General features: G+C 38.1%; 2 protein-coding genes across 5 annotated transcripts; one reads left to right on the forward strand and one right to left on the reverse strand.

The window, feature by feature from the left end:
* Positions 1-898: 898 nt before the first annotated feature.
* On the forward strand, positions 899-2,645 carry LOC122067108. Its single transcript, XM_042630952.1, has 4 exons — positions 899-1,279; positions 1,393-1,480; positions 1,915-2,112; positions 2,215-2,645. The coding sequence occupies exons 1-4, from the start codon at positions 1,121-1,123 to the stop codon at positions 2,493-2,495; spliced, it is 726 nt and encodes a 241-aa protein (XP_042486886.1). The 5' UTR covers positions 899-1,120; the 3' UTR covers positions 2,496-2,645.
* A 9,017-nt stretch (positions 2,646-11,662) lies between these two features.
* LOC122067111 (CST complex subunit STN1) lies at positions 11,663-16,002 on the reverse strand. Of its 4 annotated transcripts, XM_042630956.1 has the most exons (4): positions 15,663-16,002; positions 15,410-15,566; positions 13,390-14,104; positions 11,663-12,169 (listed from the first exon to the last, which is right to left on the reverse strand). In XM_042630956.1, exon 3 carries the CDS (start codon positions 13,916-13,918, stop codon positions 13,415-13,417), a length of 504 nt encoding a protein of 167 aa, XP_042486890.1. In that variant the 5' UTR covers positions 13,919-14,104; positions 15,410-15,566; positions 15,663-16,002; the 3' UTR covers positions 11,663-12,169; positions 13,390-13,414. The 4 variants fall into 4 exon arrangements, with proteins under 4 accessions (XP_042486890.1, XP_042486887.1, XP_042486888.1 ...); XM_042630953.1 differs by having other exon boundaries at positions 15,410-16,002; XM_042630954.1 differs by having other exon boundaries at positions 13,390-14,107; positions 15,410-16,002.
* Positions 16,003-19,856: the final 3,854 nt, after the last annotated feature.

Below are 19,856 nucleotides of genomic sequence, written 5' to 3' on the forward strand. Positions count from 1 at the left end.
TTTTTTTTTTTTTTTGGTTGAAAGAGAAAAAATTGCATCAGATTCACTCCCATAAAATTATGAATCATGTGCTCGTGGAATCCATCTTACAATTTTACATACCATTTCTCCCTTTTTGTATGGTCATATGTATGCCAAGTGACAAATTAAGAATGAAGGTTCCAAGAATCACTCGATTTGGTAAATAAAGCTGATAAGGTTCACTACCATTCATCTAGAACAGTGAAATATTTAGAATAGCCTCCTCCTCAAATGAAGTATTCGAAAGCGGGAACCCTCAGATGCCTTCATGAAAAAATGAAAAAATTGGCATGGAATAGAATCCTCTCTCTAATTGAATTTAATTAACTTTGACAAGTGAATCAGACCATACCCTAGCTATCACTCTTTCATGTGGCACAAATTAGTAATTTTTGCCTATTGTTATATCATGGACATCAGGTTGGATGCCGGGTCAGACCCGACCTGACCACCAATTCAAATATAAAAGTTAGATTCCAAATCAATGCTTATATACAATGGGCCAGGTCCACCTTTATCCCAAGCATGCATACCATGTTGTGGTCCCAAACTTCACCAACCAAAGGACCACCATGAACAGCACATCAAAAACTGTTGTGAACTTATGAGGCTGATGTGGGTCCCTCACTATGGCCCAAGAAAGTTCCTCCAGAACCCGCACACAGAACAAAACGGTTGTTATACCCTACCTGTCCCAGCAAGGCCAAAAGCAAAAGGTTAGAATTTTGAATTCTGTATCACTGATTCACTCTATTCATGCATTGATTGAGGACCTGAGGCTGTCTAGCACGTCTGGAGTCTGGACTCAGGAGTACTCTGGCCTTTCTCTCTCTTCTTATCTTTCTCTGTTATACAAATTATAACCTTACAATCATGGAGTTCCCCGCACACCCACCAACCATTGCCGAATCCCAAGAAACATTACTTTATGATCTTTTCTTGATTTCTTCTTCTCTGCCATTGACTGACTTGTTTGTATAATCTAAATCGGCTAGCTCCTCACTTTTCCAAAGCTTCTCCTTTTAAATAGAAGCCATTACACATTTGAATCCTTTAATTGTAGTAGTATTCTATCATTGTCTGTTGAGTGTGTTCAGTTATGGAGGCTACTGCACCTTTCTTCCCTTTAGCTGATTTGTCAACTGGGTATCTTCAAGATGCTTTAATGGAGTGGAATGATAGGTGTAAGAGAAGACGCTTAGAATTGTATGACCATGGTTATGATCAAAGAACAAGCTGCTGGGAGAATCTTGTACAGGTAACTATCTGAATCTCTCAGTGTGAACTGTGAATATGCTTCTTCTTCTTTTTTTTTTTTTGTCTCAGAAGTTATAGATCGATATTTGGTTCAGAGCTTGATGTGGTTGACAGAACTACAACTGGAGCTCAAATTGGACTGGAGACCCACTTGAGAATTTTAATTTCTTCAACAATATAACTGAAGCCAATAGAGTTTCAGGTATAACTCTCTCTCTCTCTCCATTTGATTGTCTTTGTGGTTTACTTTCTTCATGGATAATGGCATCATCTTCTAAATGGATCAACAATACTCAGATATGGGTCCTTTCACTCTGATAAAAGTGAAAGATATAATGAGCAGTTCCAAAAGTGGTCGAAGCCATTAAGAGGCTGAGGGCCCGAGGTCTAGAGGTTCTTTCTCTATAATCAATCTGAGAGAGATGTGAAGACAAACAACATTAACTCTATTCTCCATTGATATTAAAGTAGATTTCATCTCACCGTGGACCTAGGCAATCTTATTATGTGCATTATGAAATTGTGTGTTTACAATTTTCATTTATTTTTTTCTTTTATTTCTACATCATTTTAAGTTCTTGTTCGACAAACTATACTTGTGTTTCAATATTTGTAATTATATTTTGATATTGGCAGATGAATCATTGAACTCCTCAATCAGCAGCATCAGTGAAGGAGAAACTATTTTCTCAGAGATCAAAACATTAGAAGACTCAGTATCAGCCCATGAAACAAACAATTCTCCATGTCCATCTTACAAGGACCCACTTGTGGGAAAGTGCAAGCATGACATAGAGACCCAAATTTCAAGAAACACCCCTGGATCTTCTTCAGGTACTACTTGGTTGTTCAGGTTTTTGTCTTGGCAGTTCTTCATTTCTCCTTCTTCATGTCTTCTAAGCTTACAATAATTTTGATTGTTTTTTGGTATTTCAGAGAGTGGCTTCAAAAGGAAGAAGAAGGTCATAACAGGAGTGATTTACCCATTTGCTTTAGTGAAACCAGGAGGAGTGGATGGGGATGTAACCCTCAATGATATCAATGAGAGGATCCTCATGCCACCAACCAGACCGGTCAGGCACCCGGTGGGGGACTTCGCTGGTCGTCCATTTGTGTCTCCTGATGGTCCAGGTCTCTCAGGGAAATCAGTTGTGGCCCTCACCAAAATCCACACTCAAGGAAGAGGAACCATCACAATCATCAGAACCAGAGGCTGAAGTAATGAATATAATTGAAGGGTCCTTTATTACTTTGAAGTTCAATCCGTGCATATCTCAATTGTATAGTAACTGTAGGTAGATGATGCATGTAAACAAAGAAACCGAGTTGCTATTGTTCAACCCACAATATGAGTTAAAGATTCCTCAGTTTGTTCCAATTAATTAATGGGAATTGAATATGAACTAGTATATCAAAAAGAAATATTTGATTAAACCAACTTTGAAGATCATGGTCTATGTGCTTTCTACACATGATAATTATGTATTGGAAGTTTAGTCCCACATCAGGTACTAATTAATGAACTTTTGAAATGAAAATTTTACATGGTATCAAAATGGGTTTTCACTACATTCACGTGTTCACATGCGGACAATATTGAGGGGTATATTTGAAATCAAAAAGTACAGGTGTTGGATGTTGACTTATACGACCAGGTGATCGTCCGAACAACTAATCCATTTTCCACACCTGACTTCCTTGTACACTTGAGAGTCCCTCCACTAGTTCAAACTATTGGAATTAAAACTTTAAACTATGTGATCACAGCAGATGATCAGAATATGATGGTGTATACCCAAGGAGAATTGAGATTTTGCCACCATATTTAAATTCTTAATTAGCATTGTGGATTAGGTTTTTGTCTCCTTAACAAATGATTGATTAGTGTATATAGGAGAAGTTATAGGCTTTTGGCTTTTGCCCTTTTTAGGGTAGACCAGTAGAGGAGAATGTGTGTAGACCATAGTACAGAATCTGAAGATAAGAGTGGAGTTGAATGGATAGAGTTATGTATCTTATTTTTGTAATGGGTTTGTTAAAAGAGAGATTTCTAGGAGTATGTGCGAATATCGTGCTTTTGCTTTCCCAAATCCCATCTACTTTCATTATTATTTTAGCCTTATTTTCTTTAGAATAGGCATACTTTCATTCTTTAATTTGTATATATGTTTGGACTTTGGGATTTTACCAAGGGGAAAGTTTCTCTTCAACAGGAAGGAAGAATTCTGTTTGTGACATCATGTGACTCATTCATGACGTCAAACCTCTTAATCCAATAATTTTCCTAGATTTGATATAATCTCTTGAGACGATCATGCTAATAACATGTATGGTTGCAACTTTGATGAAGTTGGGAACTTGGGATCACTTGATATATATATATATATATATATCCTTTTCTTTTCTTTTTTTAATGTATATATAAAAAGGGGTACACTTGATCCAACGGTTAGATACGAATATTGCGACCTAATGATTAAGCGGTCGAAACAACCTCTTGACATTCTCGGTATAAGGCTGCATAGTTCTCACCTTCCCCCCCCCTCTCTAGGACCTTGCACATGTGGGAGTCTCATTCATCAATACGCATTATGTTTTTTTGTGTATATCACTTTTTTTATGTATATGTATATCCTACCTACACTCTATATAAATAAATTTAAAAAAAAAAAAAAGGATAAGAGAACAGTACCCATTTTCACTCACAAAACAATCATCGCTAGTGGTTAAAACGCAAATCTAAAGTTCCAAAAATTTTCTAGCATGTCATTTAAAAATGATGGAATCTATTGGTATTCCTATAATGGATCATGTTTTCCTTAAATCAGGATGAATGATGAATTCATTCACCTATTGCCATCATTGCACTTGGACAAATTTTAGGAACAGTAAAGGGTATTCTAGACCTCAAACAAATAATGAGAGTAATAATTAATAATGATAAATTTGTGGGCATTCCTTCATCATTAAAAAAAAAAAAAAAAAAAAAAAAAAAAAAAAGAAGCTTTCCTATAATCTTGTCACCAAGGACTCACTTTTGAGGATCTTACAATGCTAGCTAGGAATTGAATGCCCACTGGGATAAGTTTTAGATTCTAAAACAAACCCACCCATGTATGGCACATGACAACTAACTCAAAAACTCATGACATGACCAAACATCATCTAAAGCCCAAATTTGGGTACCCAGCCAATGGTCCATCTAAGCCCAGTCAGGTGCTTTTGTAATTTAATCCCACATTGGAAAGATCTTTTAAATATTGGCTCTTTACATGTTGGGTGTTTAAAGCAGCCTCTCGCCGAGCTTAGTAGCGTGAGCTTCTAACCCAAGTGGGGGCATTAAAGCGATGGAACGTTGGTTCGACTTATGATGGGTGGGGCTTGTTGATACGACCGACTGGCTCGCCCAATCCAAGTAGTGTGTTGAGCCGTGTGGTCTAGGCGAACGCCTTGGCCTCTTGGTTCTTAGAGAAGAGAGCACTGCGTCAGGCTGGCTTCACAGAGCAGCGAAAACCTCTCGCACTCTACGGTGGGAGGTTGACGAGCCGGTGTGTCTCAGGCCCACTGTGCCCCATGAGCTGATCTCAATCGGACCATCACTTTTTCTTTTTCTTTTTATGGCTCCCAACCATATAGGGCTGTCTTAACTCCTTAACCCAATCCATTTCTTTTCTTTTTATGGCTCCCAACCAGATACTATGTCTTAACTCTTTAACCCAATCAAAGTCAGGCCCATTTCTACTTGCTCTGAATGCTTAGGCCCAAAGCCCCCTCCCAGCCCAGGAATTTTTGGCTGAACCATTAACAGGGGCTGCCTTAAACTTTTATGACATGACTACCCACCGAAGAAGGGTAAAGAAAAAAAGAGGGATACCTTACAGGTTATTTGTTCAAACGAGTATAGGGAAATTCCACAAATGGTTAGGGACATTTAGCTTGTCACAAGTTAAATATTCCTTTCCACATAGCGAATATGACCATGGTCATCTAGTAGAGCAGATGATCACACATTCATCCCTAGTTTGGTACATGACAGTGAGTTAAGAATTCGTGACATACATGAAACCATAAGCTCCCACGCAAGGGGAGAAGACTAGGGCTTTGACCACATGCCTGTTGAATAATGAGTTGGTGACTCATAGGCAGAGACATGGTTAAGGAAACCCATCGGAATCGTAGCAAAAGCAAATCTTTATAGGACAATTACATATCCATACGATTAAGTCCTTAGGTTTCCAAAACAGTTTCAAAAGAAGTGCTTTGAATCATTGCTTGTTTTTTGTCCCAAAGATAAATTTTTTAATTATAGTTGGTTTGTTTCACTGATTTTTGCAATACTTATTTATTAAACAGCAGATTAACTGCATTTTATATGTTTCAGGTATATTTACTTATTTTTCAGGGACACTTAAACCTAAGCCCTTGAAAAAGCCCAGTCCCAATTCTTAGTGGACCAAATATGGTTATCCAATGATCAATGACAGCCCATCAAGTGTTTTATTGTTTAGTCTCACATCGGAAGATCTTCAAAATATTAGCTCTTTATATATTGGGTGTTTCTACTTTGTTAATGCCGAGCTCAGCAAGTAAGCTTGTAACCCTAGCGGGGCCATTAAGGTGATAGAAGGCTGGCTCAGCTCACGTTGGGTGGGGTTTAATGATGCAACCAGCTAACTCGCCCGGTCCAATTGGAGAGTTGAATCATGTGTTCAAGGCCGGAATCAACTGGTTCTTAGAGCGGTCAAAAGGTAGGGACATTTAAAGCCCAAATAGACCTATCTTGATTAATAAATATGTCGGGCGACTCAAACCCAGTCCAACTATAATTTAGTTCTTGGTGCAAGGACTTCCTTACTCATCAGTTTCCTGACTAGACCAACCAATTATAAGCTTGCCTACGCCCGATCCAGCCCGACCTTTTAAGTTATAATTTTATCATATGACAAGATGGACACAATTATGAGGGACATTTAAAGCCCGAATAGACCTATCTTGATGAATAAATATGTCAGGCGACTCAAACCCAGTCGAACTATAATTTAGTTCTTGGTGCAGTTCTTGGTGCAAGGACTTCCTTACTCATCGGTTTCCTGACTAGACCAACCAATTATAAGCCTGCCTAAGCCCGATCCAGCCCGACCTTTTAAGTTATAATTTTATCATATGACAAGATGGACACAATTATGGGCTCGGTCTCAAAATGGCTACACTAAGCTATATCGGAGGGTATGTTGTAATATGTTCTGTTCCTACATGTTCTTATTTATTTTGGGGATTTAAAAAAGAATTATTCAAAAAGACTTGCAGACATGGCCCGTTTGGAGTTAAACAGTCTTCTAGCCCATTTAAGGTCCATTTAGCCCAATTACCGAAAGCCTGATCCCGATCCATCGATTATAAACAGTACCATATGCCCACCGATTGTACCTATTACATTGGTCAAGCCCGATTGACACCCCCTAAACCCTAAACCCTAAACCCTAAACCCTAGAAAGAACTACCCATTATACACAGCTACAAATGATCTCTAAGTATTATGATAGGGGGAAATGATCGCACACTATTGGTGTCTTGCATCACACACTGTGTTTAAACTATGATTTATGAACATCATTTAATTTTGCCATTTACCATAATCCTCTTCTTATTTCATTCTAATTCCCCCTCCCCTCCATTTTTAATTTTGGTGGAAGTTTTCACATTTCATCCATGGTGATTTGATGTTATGTTTGGATTTCTAGAATAATGAGTTTGATTATTAACTTACGTCTTTATCAACGATTATCCAAAATAACTTTCTTCACCCTTTTTCGATCGAATAAAATATCCCTAGCCGAAAAGATTCTTTAACTGAAGGAAAACTTGGTCCATCTTTTTGAGGTCATATAAATCACTATGAAAAGGATAGAAAAAGAGGGGGGGGGGGAGAGATTGTTGAATTTAAGTCCGATCTTTCTTGACCAGGTCTAATTTTATGGATATCTTTCAGACTGTCTCTTACACGTGAATGTAAAAAGTTTCTCTTACTCAAGTAAAATATCACCTCCACCTCCTCCTAACGAAATGTCAATAAGGACGGGAAATAGACTCACTTACTGGTGATTTAACAAAATAATAATAATAATAATTTCACTTACTGATGAGTTAAATCATAAGGATGACAATAGAGACAACAAAAACGGTGGCTGTGATTACAATTATGTGATCATCAATCATCAACCATCAACCATCAACCATCAACCATCAACCATCACATGAAAAATGATACGTACATAACTAAACCCTATATAATAAAGAGATCAGATTCCTTGCTTATAAGATCATTTAATTTCGTACAAATCAATATCCAATATCTATCCTATCTTCTATCATTATAAAGGTGAAAAATGATATATTTAGAAGAAAAAAAAGTGTCAATGCTGATTCGTATAACCAAGTGACAGTAAACAGAGCTGATCCTTTCCTTTCTCTATAATAAATGGGTTCTCTATGGTTTTGTTAAACCAAAATAAAGAACAATACAACAAACAACAGAGAGAGAGAGAGAGAGAGAGAGAGAGAGAGAGAGAGAGAGAGAGAGAGAGAGAGAGAGAGAGAGAGAGAGAGAGAGAGAGAGAGAGAGAGAGAGAGAGAGAGAGAGAGGAAGAAAAGCGTACGGAACAGAGCTTCTTTGCATTTAGAAACAGCCATCTTCAAAATGCCTTTCAGAATTCTACCTCGCTTCGGCGGCAACCTAGCTATTCCTGGTGGCCTGGTGGCTCCACTTCACCTCCGCCACCACTGGTGGTGGCATTTGGGACTCTCACCTTTCTCCCTACTACACCACTCCACAAAAATTAAACTCTCTCTCTCTCTCTCTCTCTTAATGTTCCCGAGACCAAGTTTCCCTTCGCTTTCCAAAAAGGATAACTTCCTTTCCTGGCCAAGTACACACATTTTCCAATTTCCCCATAGCCTTAGATAAATGAATTATTATCTAAGAGGCTTGATAATAATTCATTTACCATTTTGACGATGAAGCTCTAATACTATCTTGAATATTTCAATAGTTTGATTGATGAGTATATGTTGGCCAGGACAGATTTCCTTCTTAGGGTATTTTTTTCTAAATTTTTTTCCCCCTTCAGGTTTGTAAGTAAAAATTCTATATTTGGGGGTATCAAGATGAGAGATCATACCCTTTTTTTTTTTTTGGTAAGAGAATGTTACCATGCTGACACAGGTACACACCAACGCGCAGGCTATTGGGAGGGCTCACGGGAACATCTTCAGCGTGGAGTGGCACAATATTTCCAAACCCGTTGTGTCTAGGCATGTACCTGCTCTAGCGGGTAGCATTTTCTTCCTCCTTTTTAAACATCTTTTGGATGAATTACTAAAAGGGAGAGGGTTATCTAAGTAACCGACATAGGCAGCACACCAATGAAGAGTGTGATGAAACAGTTTTGCACCAAGTGGGGTATAGAGGCTATTTAAAGTAAGGAGAGAGATGGAGATAGAATGGCAATATATCCAAAACAGTTGGCTCAAAATCTATTAGGCCAAGTGAATAATTTAATCAAGAATATTCAAGATGAGGTTCCATGATGTATATTCTTCGTTGATGCTATTGTTTTTTAGTGGGTAAGACAAAAATAGGGATTAACACTAACTTAGAGTTATGGAGATCAACCTTGGAATCAAGATATTTTAAGATACGTAGAATGAAGATAGAATATATGAGGTAGAGGTGTAACTTTAATCACATTACATTGGATAACTCAATAGTGGACATTGACGACAGTTGTATGGGATAATTGTATGATCGGCTATAATGTATGGAGCAGAATGTGGGGCAGCTAAGAAGCATCGTATAGACAAACTATGCATGATAGAGATAAGGAAATTGAGATGAGTGTACAGCAAAACTAAAAAGGATAAAGTAAGAATGACCATATTATAGTTGAATTGGGAATTGTCCTAATTCATGAGAAATTCCAAGAAAGTCGTTTGAGTTGATATAACCATATTCAACAGAGGTTTGTGGATGCAACAATAAAGAATGATTTGATTCAGATTGAACGAACTAAAAGAGCTTGATACATGCCTAAAATGACCATAGAATAAGTATTGAGGAAAGACATTTATAGTCTAGGCTTCATTCGAAATATGAACTCAAATAAAACTAATTGGAGGAAAAGGATGTAGCAACCCATTTAAGTAGGATTTACCATATTATTGTTATTGGTGTGTACCTTTCCTTTTACTATTACTATTCATTTTTGTCTTTGCACGGATGCATATAGTCGACCCCATTTAGTTGGGATAAGGCCGAGTTGTGGTTGCATAAAGAAGCGAAGTGAGTTTACACACATCAAGAGACAATGCCGATAGAATGGCACCACCAAGCATCAATTTGACTAAAAGCAGAAAAGGCATCATCGATATGGAGCATAGTTAGCAAATTCGGATTCGGGAATTATTTGGGCGAAGAATTATTCAGAATAATTTGATTGGTTAATTTAATCGGTCAAAAAAATAGACAAAATAAAAATCGGATTCGGATTCGGAGTCGGAGTCGGATTCAGGAATTATTCGATTACAAAAATAAAAATCGGGCAAAAAATTCGGATGTTATTTTTATAATATATTGTATCTATTTTATTTATTAAGTAATTAACTTGATAGGAACACCTAAAAAGAGAAAATTATTGTAGTTCAAATATACAATACAGTAAAAAAAACTAGGAAAAAGTTTTCATTGAGTGATGGAAGCAATGGTTAAAGTAATTCAATTTCTAATGCATGTTTTAATGCTTCTACCAATTATCCTGTAGGAACATAAAAGTTCAAAATCACATCATTCAATCCATGACTCACTTAATTCCATCATCCATGCTTAAAAAGAAAAACTATTCTAAGTAAGGCAAAACATCCACAAATGCATAACAATAGTTATTACATCATCATAACTTAAGTACTCAACTAAATCATTTTATACTATCTGGGGGTTGAGTCTCGCTCTCAGTAAAACTAGCACTTGCACCAAATAACAAGTCCTTAACAATGCTATCATCCACATCATCCAACAATCTCTCTAGCTCTTTATCAACGTCCTCAATGCTCTGATCAAAATCATTGACACTAATATTGTCAAGATTAATGAGCAACATGTTTTTCTGTTCAAGTTCACCCCTCTTTTCCAAGCACTGAAAATGATTACTCACAGCCTGCTCTTCAGATCCGTAACCCACAAGTTCTTATAATTTACAAAGAATATAAATGAATACTGATTGGTCTAAGAAAAAAAAAAACTCAAGAAAAAGCACATACTTAAAGAACTAAAGAACACATTTCAGATTTCAAAGTTTGAACAAAACACCTCATGAAAAAAAAAAAAACTGAAGAACACACACCTGCAACCAGCATAGAAGAGTCAAGAGACTCAAGTCTAAGTGACCGGAGTCACGACTACCGGAGTATCACAGAAGGGACAAGAGAGGAGAAACCTCTGAAGAAACAGCAGAGCAATCTCTGAAGAAACCGCCGACCAACCTCTGAAGAAACCGCCGACCAACCTCTGAAGAAACCACCGACCAACCTCACGGTCGAGCAACCTCCTTTAGTGCTTCCGAGCTCACATCGCCATGGCTTCGGTTGAGCAACCTTTGAAGAACTGGAAGTATTTGAATCTGTCCCAAAACCTTAAATCCCCTGTCTCAGACTCTCAGGATGAAATTATGAGAAATGGATGTAACAAAGAGGAGATTCTTTGATTATTACATTAGGTGGAGAAAGAAGATTGGAAAACAGAGCACAGAGGCGGAAATTTGGGGGAGAAGTGAGAACGAAGAGGCAGAAATTTTGGGAGAATGAAGAAGAAGATGAGAAAAAACAAAACCCTATTTCGGTTTTGGGCTTTGTTATTCGACTTTTTTTTTTTTTTTTTAAAGTGCGTTTGAACCAAATAATTCGGTCTAAAGCAGTTCAGCCTGATATATTTGCGTTTTTAAATCCAATTAGAAAATAGCGCAATTTTTACCAAATTTTATTTTTAATTCGGATTCGGTCAGAATTTTTCATTTAATTCGGAAAAATTCTGTTCACCGAATTATTCGCACGAATTTAATAACAAAGATATGGAGTATATGCAAGTAAGCCCTTCGGGGACTCAGGTTTATGTGGAGTGTCTGTACTGTCTCAGCTTTCTTTGAGAACTCTGGCCAGTATATCATGGCAAATTATGAACATGGCCATCTTCATTATCCTATTGGTCTTGTAACTACACTTTCATAAAATTCACATGCTAATTAAGATGATAAACACAAATGTTCCTCATATTCTAAGATCCCCACAATCAACCAGGAAAACAAAGCAATAAGGACTGTCTTGGTTGACATCAATCTTGAATCCAACATTGTGAAAGAGAAATGAGTAAGGCTCAGAAAGAACCTTAATTTTTTTTTTCCATTTGTTGTGTGCAGATCAACCTGTTTGCAATACAAAATATGAGAGAGAGAGAGAGAGAGAGAGAGAGAGAGAGAAGCCTCTACTCATGTACAGCCAAACCAATACTAGAAAAGTCCTATGCAGCTGAGCATATTTCCTTCCTTAATCCTCTCAATCTCTAATCCCTCACAGTTGCTGGACATCAGCAGCCCAATAAAAGGACAGATCTATTCCTTACCTATCTCCAACTCGCACAGTTGCTGGACATGAACTGGTTCCTGTTTCCATTAACTCAAGCATTGATGCTACATTCTAATCCATACCAAGTCCCATTTTCTGTCTTCAGCATTCAGTACATAAGTAGCACAGATAAAACGACTGTCTGGTTCTTCAATAGCAATTCACACGTTAACCACTCTTCCTCTTTCTTCATTTACACGAGAGGCTTAATGGATGAGAAGTTCTGGAAAGACAATTGACAAGATGGACTCAGATGAAATTGTGATCACACTTCAGCCTCTATCTACAACACATAAGGATTAGATGAGCCAGAGAAAGAAAACTCTGTTCCCACCAGGAGTCGCGGGGTTTTTGACTGTTTCAATGGGCTGGTTGCTTCACTCCTCTTGGATTATTGGTCTTCACTTAAGTACATTATGAATTTCCAACTGATAATATATAATTAAAATGGGCAGAATGGGCAGAATTTGGTTCAATTTAAACCATAGGGATTAATGCACAAATAATGTTCATACCAACATATTGCATGGGTTGTTAGTACATTAAAAATCTTTTGTAGGAACTAGGTCATGTAACCTGAGGATCTAAACTAAGAGTCAACATCTGTCCTTGTGCATCCATAACTTACTGGACTCCTGCCCAATGGAATCTATTCCCAACAAACCCAAAGGGTCTGTAATGTAACCAAAGACCAAGACAGCACCTATCCCAAAAAAAAAAGAAACCCGAGTCAGCCATTATCAAGCCTCCACCTTACTGAAATCATAGAGTTCACCTAGCAAAGAAGTAAAGGTGGACAATCCAGAAAAACTTTTCCCCAGGAGTAAAGGATATGATAAGGTGCATATACTACAAAGTCTAAAGAGAGAGAAAGAAAAATGGCAAAACATTGGTATATATTCCAAAAATCCGGAACCAAAAAATATCAATTTTCTTAAAACTTTTATCGAAACCTTGTATAAATTCTGAATTCTTGATCGATTTTTTTAACTTTTTTTTGAAATTCTGTAAAAGATTCAGCAAATTATTCTCAAGAAGCAAGTTTTGGGATCTGAATTCTTTGGCTGAAACACTTGTTCCTGAAAAAATTCGTACATTTTTTCCGAATTTTCCAAACTGATTCAAACTTGGTGAAAATATTTTCTGTTTTATTTGTGAATCAGTTAGACAAGATAGAGACTAGAGAGTTCAAGTACAACCAATTTTTAACATGATCAAAGAGCTGAAAAACTAACCTAAATACAACGAGAAAGAAACAAAAGTCGTTCTTTTTTTTTTCTTTCAAGGGAGAGTTTGTTAAAAGGGAAAGAAATAAATTCCATAGAGCACAGCAACAACAGGCTGCATCCTAGACAGACTCACAAATCTAGTGATATTTAGTCTCACTATATTATACAATTCACAGCAAGGTACACAGTGGAAGCAAAAAACTTCAGCTATTACCTCATTCATTGTTGGTGTTGATGTCCTAGCAAATTCGGTGTGTGGGAGCATCATAGCACTTGGAAGCCAATTTCATGCAATCCAACCAATGCAGGATCTCAGCATTAGGATCCCTTTCAATGAAAACATCGGAGACTGTAATCTGCAAATTTCCTCTATAGGCAGTGATTCGACCACGCACTCTAACAAGGACACCCAATTGGACATCTGATGCATGTTTGGCAGCCATCTCAGCCAGGAGCTTAACATCTGAAGGGTTGTGCCTAGAGAAGTAAGGAGACTGATGATGGTTGAGCCAAAGGATGCATGGGATACAACCAGTGCCATCATCAACAAGAAATTTCAGAAACTTGTTACACTTGAGCTCTCGGCTCACCACCACTCCTAATGTTTCAGTTCTCAAGACTGGCCTGCCCTTTCGGTAGAAACAAATAGGATCTGAAGAAGATGATGATAAGGACGACTTTAAAGAGAGGGACAACAAATCAAAGGCAAGGAGCTTTACATAAGTACTCTGCATCGGATCCATTCAAGCTCTTACTTTCTTCTCCACTTTTTTCCCCCTTTTGGTTTAAGAACTGAACCACAAAAGAAGGGTATGTTTGATTTCACGCTTGATGCTCCAAATTTGCTGATGCTGTTGCTTTTTGTAGTGGTTTCGAAAGTAGCTTTAAAATGGCAAGTAGTACATCCAGCCTTCTGCAGGGATCAAAACCTGCTGTTCAAAAGCCAAAGATTCACTCTTAGAAAAGGTAGAATAGATGAACAAAGGAATGTTCAGAAGTGGGATAGCCCACGAACTTAGGAGTTCAATGCCAAAACTAAAACTGTTAGGTGGAGATGGCCCAAGGGTATAGAAGACATCCAATGTCCCAGACCTCAACCAATGTGAGACTATTTCCAACACTTCACCTCATTTGTAGCCAAGACCTCAACGTTACATAGATAGATAACATAGGAGGGACAAAGGGATGCCCTGATACCGTGTTTAAAAAGTGGAATAGTCACGAATTCAGGGATCAACCCAAAAACTTAAGCTGTTAGACGGAGATGGCCAAAGGGTATATGAAGACATCAAAGGTCCCAGGCTTAACTGATGCAAGACTATTCCCAGCAGGGAAGGACCCATTTCTATACAACAAAGCTGGCCATTGTTGGGTTGACAGAGGGAGAGAAGATTAGAGTGACTTCACCAGAAATTCTGTTTTCATCTTCAGTCTTCTAGACAGAATTTCTTCTAGAGATGGAAGACAAAAAGGAAAATCCTGACAGGGGTTAAAAAAAAAAAAGAGCAACCCAGTGCAAGAGGCTCCCGCTACTGCAGGGTCTGGGAGGTTTAGTTGCACTCTTGCAACATGGATAATCAAAACAATAAACTCTTATGTAGAAAATGAAATTTTGTTCATTTGGTAGGCACCAGTTTCTTGAAATAACCCACTCCCCCAGTTTAATATTGATGTTTCTTACTATAAGAATAACATTTGAGATATCTCAATTGTTAACAGAACAGTCAATAACCAGTATCTATTTCCTTTTCATGTTAATAAAAGTTTTTTGTTTTTCCCCCTAAAAAGGAAAAAGAAGCAGAAGAAGAGGTTAAGATGTCAATCATATACTGGTAATGGGAATAACAAGGTATGAAGAGGCGGAAAATACAAGACATAAGAGAAAAATTTTGAAAACCCTAAAATTCAGGGATAGACCCCGCTATTCCTCTATGGATCAGAAAATGGCAGGGGAGATCAACAGACTTCAGGAGAATTCTGTTTATTCCTCCGATGCAGTGCAAGGATCTCTTCTCGATCATGGGTTGTTGGATGGCCAAGACGAATTTATTCAACCACAAGAATTCAGAAAGAACTCACGTTCTTTCCAGTAAAGTAATTCTTTTTTTTTTTTTTTTTTTGGAGGGGGGGGGGGGGCGAGGGTGGGGTGGTTGTTCAAAGGCCATCTCTTTCCATTGATTCCCTTTTCTCCTTCGCAGAAACCGAAGTTCTTTATACGAGAGAGAGAGCATTACCTCAGGGCTCTGGAATCAGTCCGTCTTCCAATTTTCCCTACAAGATTAAATGAAGCCGGAGCTGGCGTCACTTTGTGACTCTTTTCTAGAGTCACAAAAGAATCCAAGTCGCCAACTTTCAAGCCTCTCCTCATCTACAGCACCGATTTTCCAAAGCCTGTAATATCGCTGTCTTCTCATTCCATGGGTTGAAAATTCAAACCAGAAATATAAAACCCACTAAACCCTACGACTTGAAAAATTAAATCTAAACCTGAAATTTGTGATTGTTGAACCCCAATATTGAAGGCGTTCACTGAAGAATAGAAGGAATTCACAATGTTGATGGAGATCAAGAAAGGAAGACCACTGACAGATATAAAGAGAGGGAAAGAGACTGGTGGGACGCTACCACTAGTCAAGCAACTAAGGATTGTGCGGGTTGTGGCAGAAAACGATAGAAAATCGAAGTAATTGGGGTTGCACGAGCTTGTAGCAAATAAGGATTAAAATTCAATGAAGAAGAGTTGCAGAGAAGGGAAAGAGAGGAGTCGTGCGCAGGTTCATAGGAAAGAAGAGTAACAGAGAAGATTTGGGAAGGAGAGAAGTCCTGGGAGGAGAAGATGGAGAATACAAAACGACATATTTATCCCCATCACTATTTTTTTTTTTTTTTTTTTAAATATAAAAAATAAAATGAAGGATAAATGCGTCTTATTACATTAGAGAAAATCACAAATTTTTGTAACGTTACGATTTGAAAAAGTTTTCATCACCATGTGGTAAAGTTCACCACACGGTCCACTCATAAGCCTAGGGTTAAAAAAAATCCCTATAGGATTTTAGTATTTATATTAAAACACCTTCATAATACCTTCTTGTGCCCATCTAAAACACCGTGGTAAATGGATCTCTCGGGGTGTAGGAAAATTTGATCCTTAATATTTTCTTCAATTACACCGTAAAAAAAATGTATTCAGTGACATAATTACTATAAATATAGTGAAGATATTTTTCTACTTCTACTATAAAGCCCTTTTTTTTATTTTAAACAATGGGTATCCAGCCGAAGGCCTGACTAGTCCTATGGGTCCATACTGACCCCACAACTGCATAGATCAGGTCATATCGAGGTTGAATGAGAACTATTAAACTTTTACTGAAAGCAGTAAATAGCACTAAATACCCCGTGTGAGTGACCCAAGGTATGCCTAGTGGGAGTTGAACACTACTATAAAATCATTTAACAAGTTATATATTAAGTATAAAGTGGTGGACTGATGGTAATATAGTAGTGTTGTCAAACAGTAGCATTAGTTCAAGCCATCAGTAGGAGCATCTCCAATGAACAGTGGGGGAGGGGCAATAGGATTTTTCACGCTTACAGTAGTCTGGGTGTTTCCTATGCTAGATTGACGAGGTTATTTTTTCTTATATTAATAGATGTATCATGATGATATTATATTATAACTGGTAAATGGGTAGTTCGTCAAATGGAAGATAGGTTTAGTACTTGGAACTGACACCCGCTCCAGTTATCGAGTAGATACGGAACTAAGTGCAACACTGAACCTCTCTCCAATTTATAACTCGTTGTCCCCTTGAGACACCGTTGATGATCAAGACTTAGCCGTTGGGAGGAAGATCATGTCTCCCATTACTCTAGCCAGCTGGGGCATTTCTCCATGAACAGATTGAATTCCTCTGTGGCGCAATAGGGTATCTGATGCGCATCCAATGCCCAAAAATGTTCAGGCATGAAAGGATCCAAATCCTCTACAAGTCTTCATCTGCAATTCTTTGTGTTATTCTAGATGCAAAAGATAACACGTGGCAACAACTACGTGGACAGCTAGGATGAAGTGAGAGCAGGTGGACAAACACAACTGGTTTTGGTAGAATAAACCAAAACCCAAACCGATTTCCAACTCAAACCAAACCGGTTCATCCTGTTAGGTCGAACCTAACAAAAACCCAATCTCTCACGCTCTCTTCGACAAGCTTGACGAAGTTCTTCTCAGATCAAGAACTTCCCTCTTGCAAATCTCAGTCCTGGATAACAAGGAACTTGCCGTGTTTCGAACCTGAGAATATCCTCCTCTCTCGCGCTCTCTTCTCTCTTTCTCTCTCTCTCGCCCTCCCTGTTCGGTTCGACGCCATCTCTGCTCTCTTTGACCTCTTGCAAATCAGACGACCCCTCCCCGAAGCTCGACCTGGAGGCGCTGTTATTTGTTCATAAGCGAAGACCTGATCTGAATCGAGGATTCGGTACCTGGGTTCAAACTAATCTGAGATCTGGTTTTTCTAGGGTTCTGAATCAAGGATCAGGTACCTGTTTCTCTCTCTGGAATTGAAGAGAAGGTAAGTGAAATTTACTTCTTTTATAGGGTTTGTTAGCTCTGAATCGACGACCTGCATTTGTTAGCTTTGTTATTTGTCTCTGAATCGATTTTTTTTTTTTTTTTGTTAGACGGAAAGTTTCAAAAGAAATACGCAAATCAATTCGTAAATGGAGTCTCTTACCCTTCTTTCTAAAAAGATTTAATTGTTACAACTGAAAGAATGTGGTGTAGTGAATCTTGTCATTTAATAAACTCAACCTGAGGTAGAGATTTGTCCGATACTCCGATGGATCATCCACTCCAGAAATGGATTGGCTTTCCTTACCTATCACCCAAAGCAGGTGGTGATGATGAGCCAAGCACCAAATCCTATATTTATACTCCACAAAATGCTCAACCTGCAGGTACCGTGGACCTGTGGTACATGTATGAAGTCATAGATATTCATCATCCACAACACAGGCTCTAAACCAGCAGCTCCACTGTGAACTTCCCTATGCCCCCCAGTTAGGAATGTTTTCTGCTGCTTGATTTACCATTTTCACCAGGGTCACCTGTCACATTCAAGTTGCAAATAAGTTTAGAAGGAAAAGATCTGGGTAAGCTCCTCATACAGCATCGAAGTATTGAATGGACCATTTAATAACAATAAATTAATAACACAGATCCTTGGGGTTTTTAATGTTTTTATCTCTCAATTATACTAGCAACTTTTCTTATAGGTTAGGAGTCTTTAGCTCAAACTGGTAGAGCACCTGGGGTAATACCCAGGTTGTGGTGGTTCGAATCCACCAAGACTCAAAGATGAATTTTTTTAGTAGGCTTTACATCAATCCTTACAGGGTTCATGGGGTTACCTTGTCAAACTGTGCCAAAACCAGATGCTGTGTATTCGGCTCATCTCTTCATCCACATCATCTACTTCATCATCATCAATTTCATTCATGGGTTCATCCTCATCATCAGCCTCCACAATTTCATTTTGTGTGCCAACAACTGGTGTGCCTGCATGTAGATCTAAATCAAGCATGTGAAGTTCCACAATCCAAAAGCTGGTTCACTTCCCTAGCCACCTCTAACAAGGGCAGCCTCCCATCCATTGATCCACCCATACTGAACAGCAGTGTCTTACATCCATATGTGATTTGTTTTAGTTCCAAAACCCAGGAAAACAAAGTTAATAACAGATTAACCTAGTTTAACAGATTAACTAATCTGTTATTATGGGCTCTGTGATTCTGTTTCAGATTCACTAGTTATCCCTTTCTTTTTTGTGCTAATTCTGTTTTTTCTGATCAAATCCAGTTGCTATCAAGCCCTTCCCACATAACAGAAACAGAAGTAACCAACTACAGCCAAATTACTGAAGCCACCATTTTCCTTTGCCAAATTAGAACCACTAATATTCCTTAAACAAGCTACAGGTAAAGAAGAAGCAACATCTCCATCTCCAACTTGAGCTATAAAGGCCCCTGTATAGACACCTTGAGCTTGGATCCCTGTAGTAATGGCTTAAAGACTCACTGCTCCAAACAAGAGTGTAATCCAAATTACAGGACTCAGTTAAAGCTTAGACAAAACAAGCAAATGGTGATTGAAACCATACCTTTGCTTTTAGATAATTCATAAATAAAAACTCTTCTCCATACCTGTAGCTTCTCCATTGAGCATTGATTATGTTTCAAAATGCAGCAGCAGTGCACTTGAAACCAGCAGCCTTGAACCCAGCAAATATTGTTAATATTTTAATATTTTAACATGGCATATCATGTTAATATTTTACAATACAGCAAGTATTTAGTCCAGCTTACGGCAAGTATTTAATCCAAGATTATTCTCACAGTTTTACTTGGTCAGCAAAACCAGGATTAAAAGATCCCATTTTAATGAGAAGTGATCCTTATGTCATCCTCACACCGGGACAGCAAGTAAGCCTCTTCTCCTAAAATGACTGTCTGTATTATTAATGCCTTACTAATACTGTAGGGAAATTGAAACAGTAACACTAAATGATGGGAACCAACAGCAAAAGCTCCAACCAGCTTTTAGTGGTCTCAACCACTAAAACCTCCAACAGAAAAACAAAATGTAGGGAACACCATACCCTATGAAAACAAAATGAAACA

This window comes from Macadamia integrifolia, unplaced genomic scaffold, assembly GCF_013358625.1.
Source record: "Macadamia integrifolia cultivar HAES 741 unplaced genomic scaffold, SCU_Mint_v3 scaffold2717, whole genome shotgun sequence".
Lineage (NCBI taxonomy): Eukaryota > Viridiplantae > Streptophyta > Magnoliopsida > Proteales > Proteaceae > Macadamia > Macadamia integrifolia.

What these genes read in the sequence shown, in the direction of transcription:
- LOC122067111 (XM_042630956.1), bottom strand. Translation starts at nt 13,918, where the DNA reads ATGGATCCGATGCAGAGTACTTATGTAAAGCTCCTTGCCTTTGATTTG.
- LOC122067108 (XM_042630952.1), top strand. Translation starts at nt 1,121, where the DNA reads ATGGAGGCTACTGCACCTTTCTTCCCTTTAGCTGATTTGTCAACTGGG. An exon ending in TGAAGCCAATAGAGTTTCAG is followed by an intron (nt 1,481 to 1,914) that starts GTATAACTCTCT and finishes TGATATTGGCAG; the next exon opens with ATGAATCATTGAACTCCTCA. An exon ending in CACCCCTGGATCTTCTTCAG is followed by an intron (nt 2,113 to 2,214) that starts GTACTACTTGGT and finishes TTGGTATTTCAG; the next exon opens with AGAGTGGCTTCAAAAGGAAG.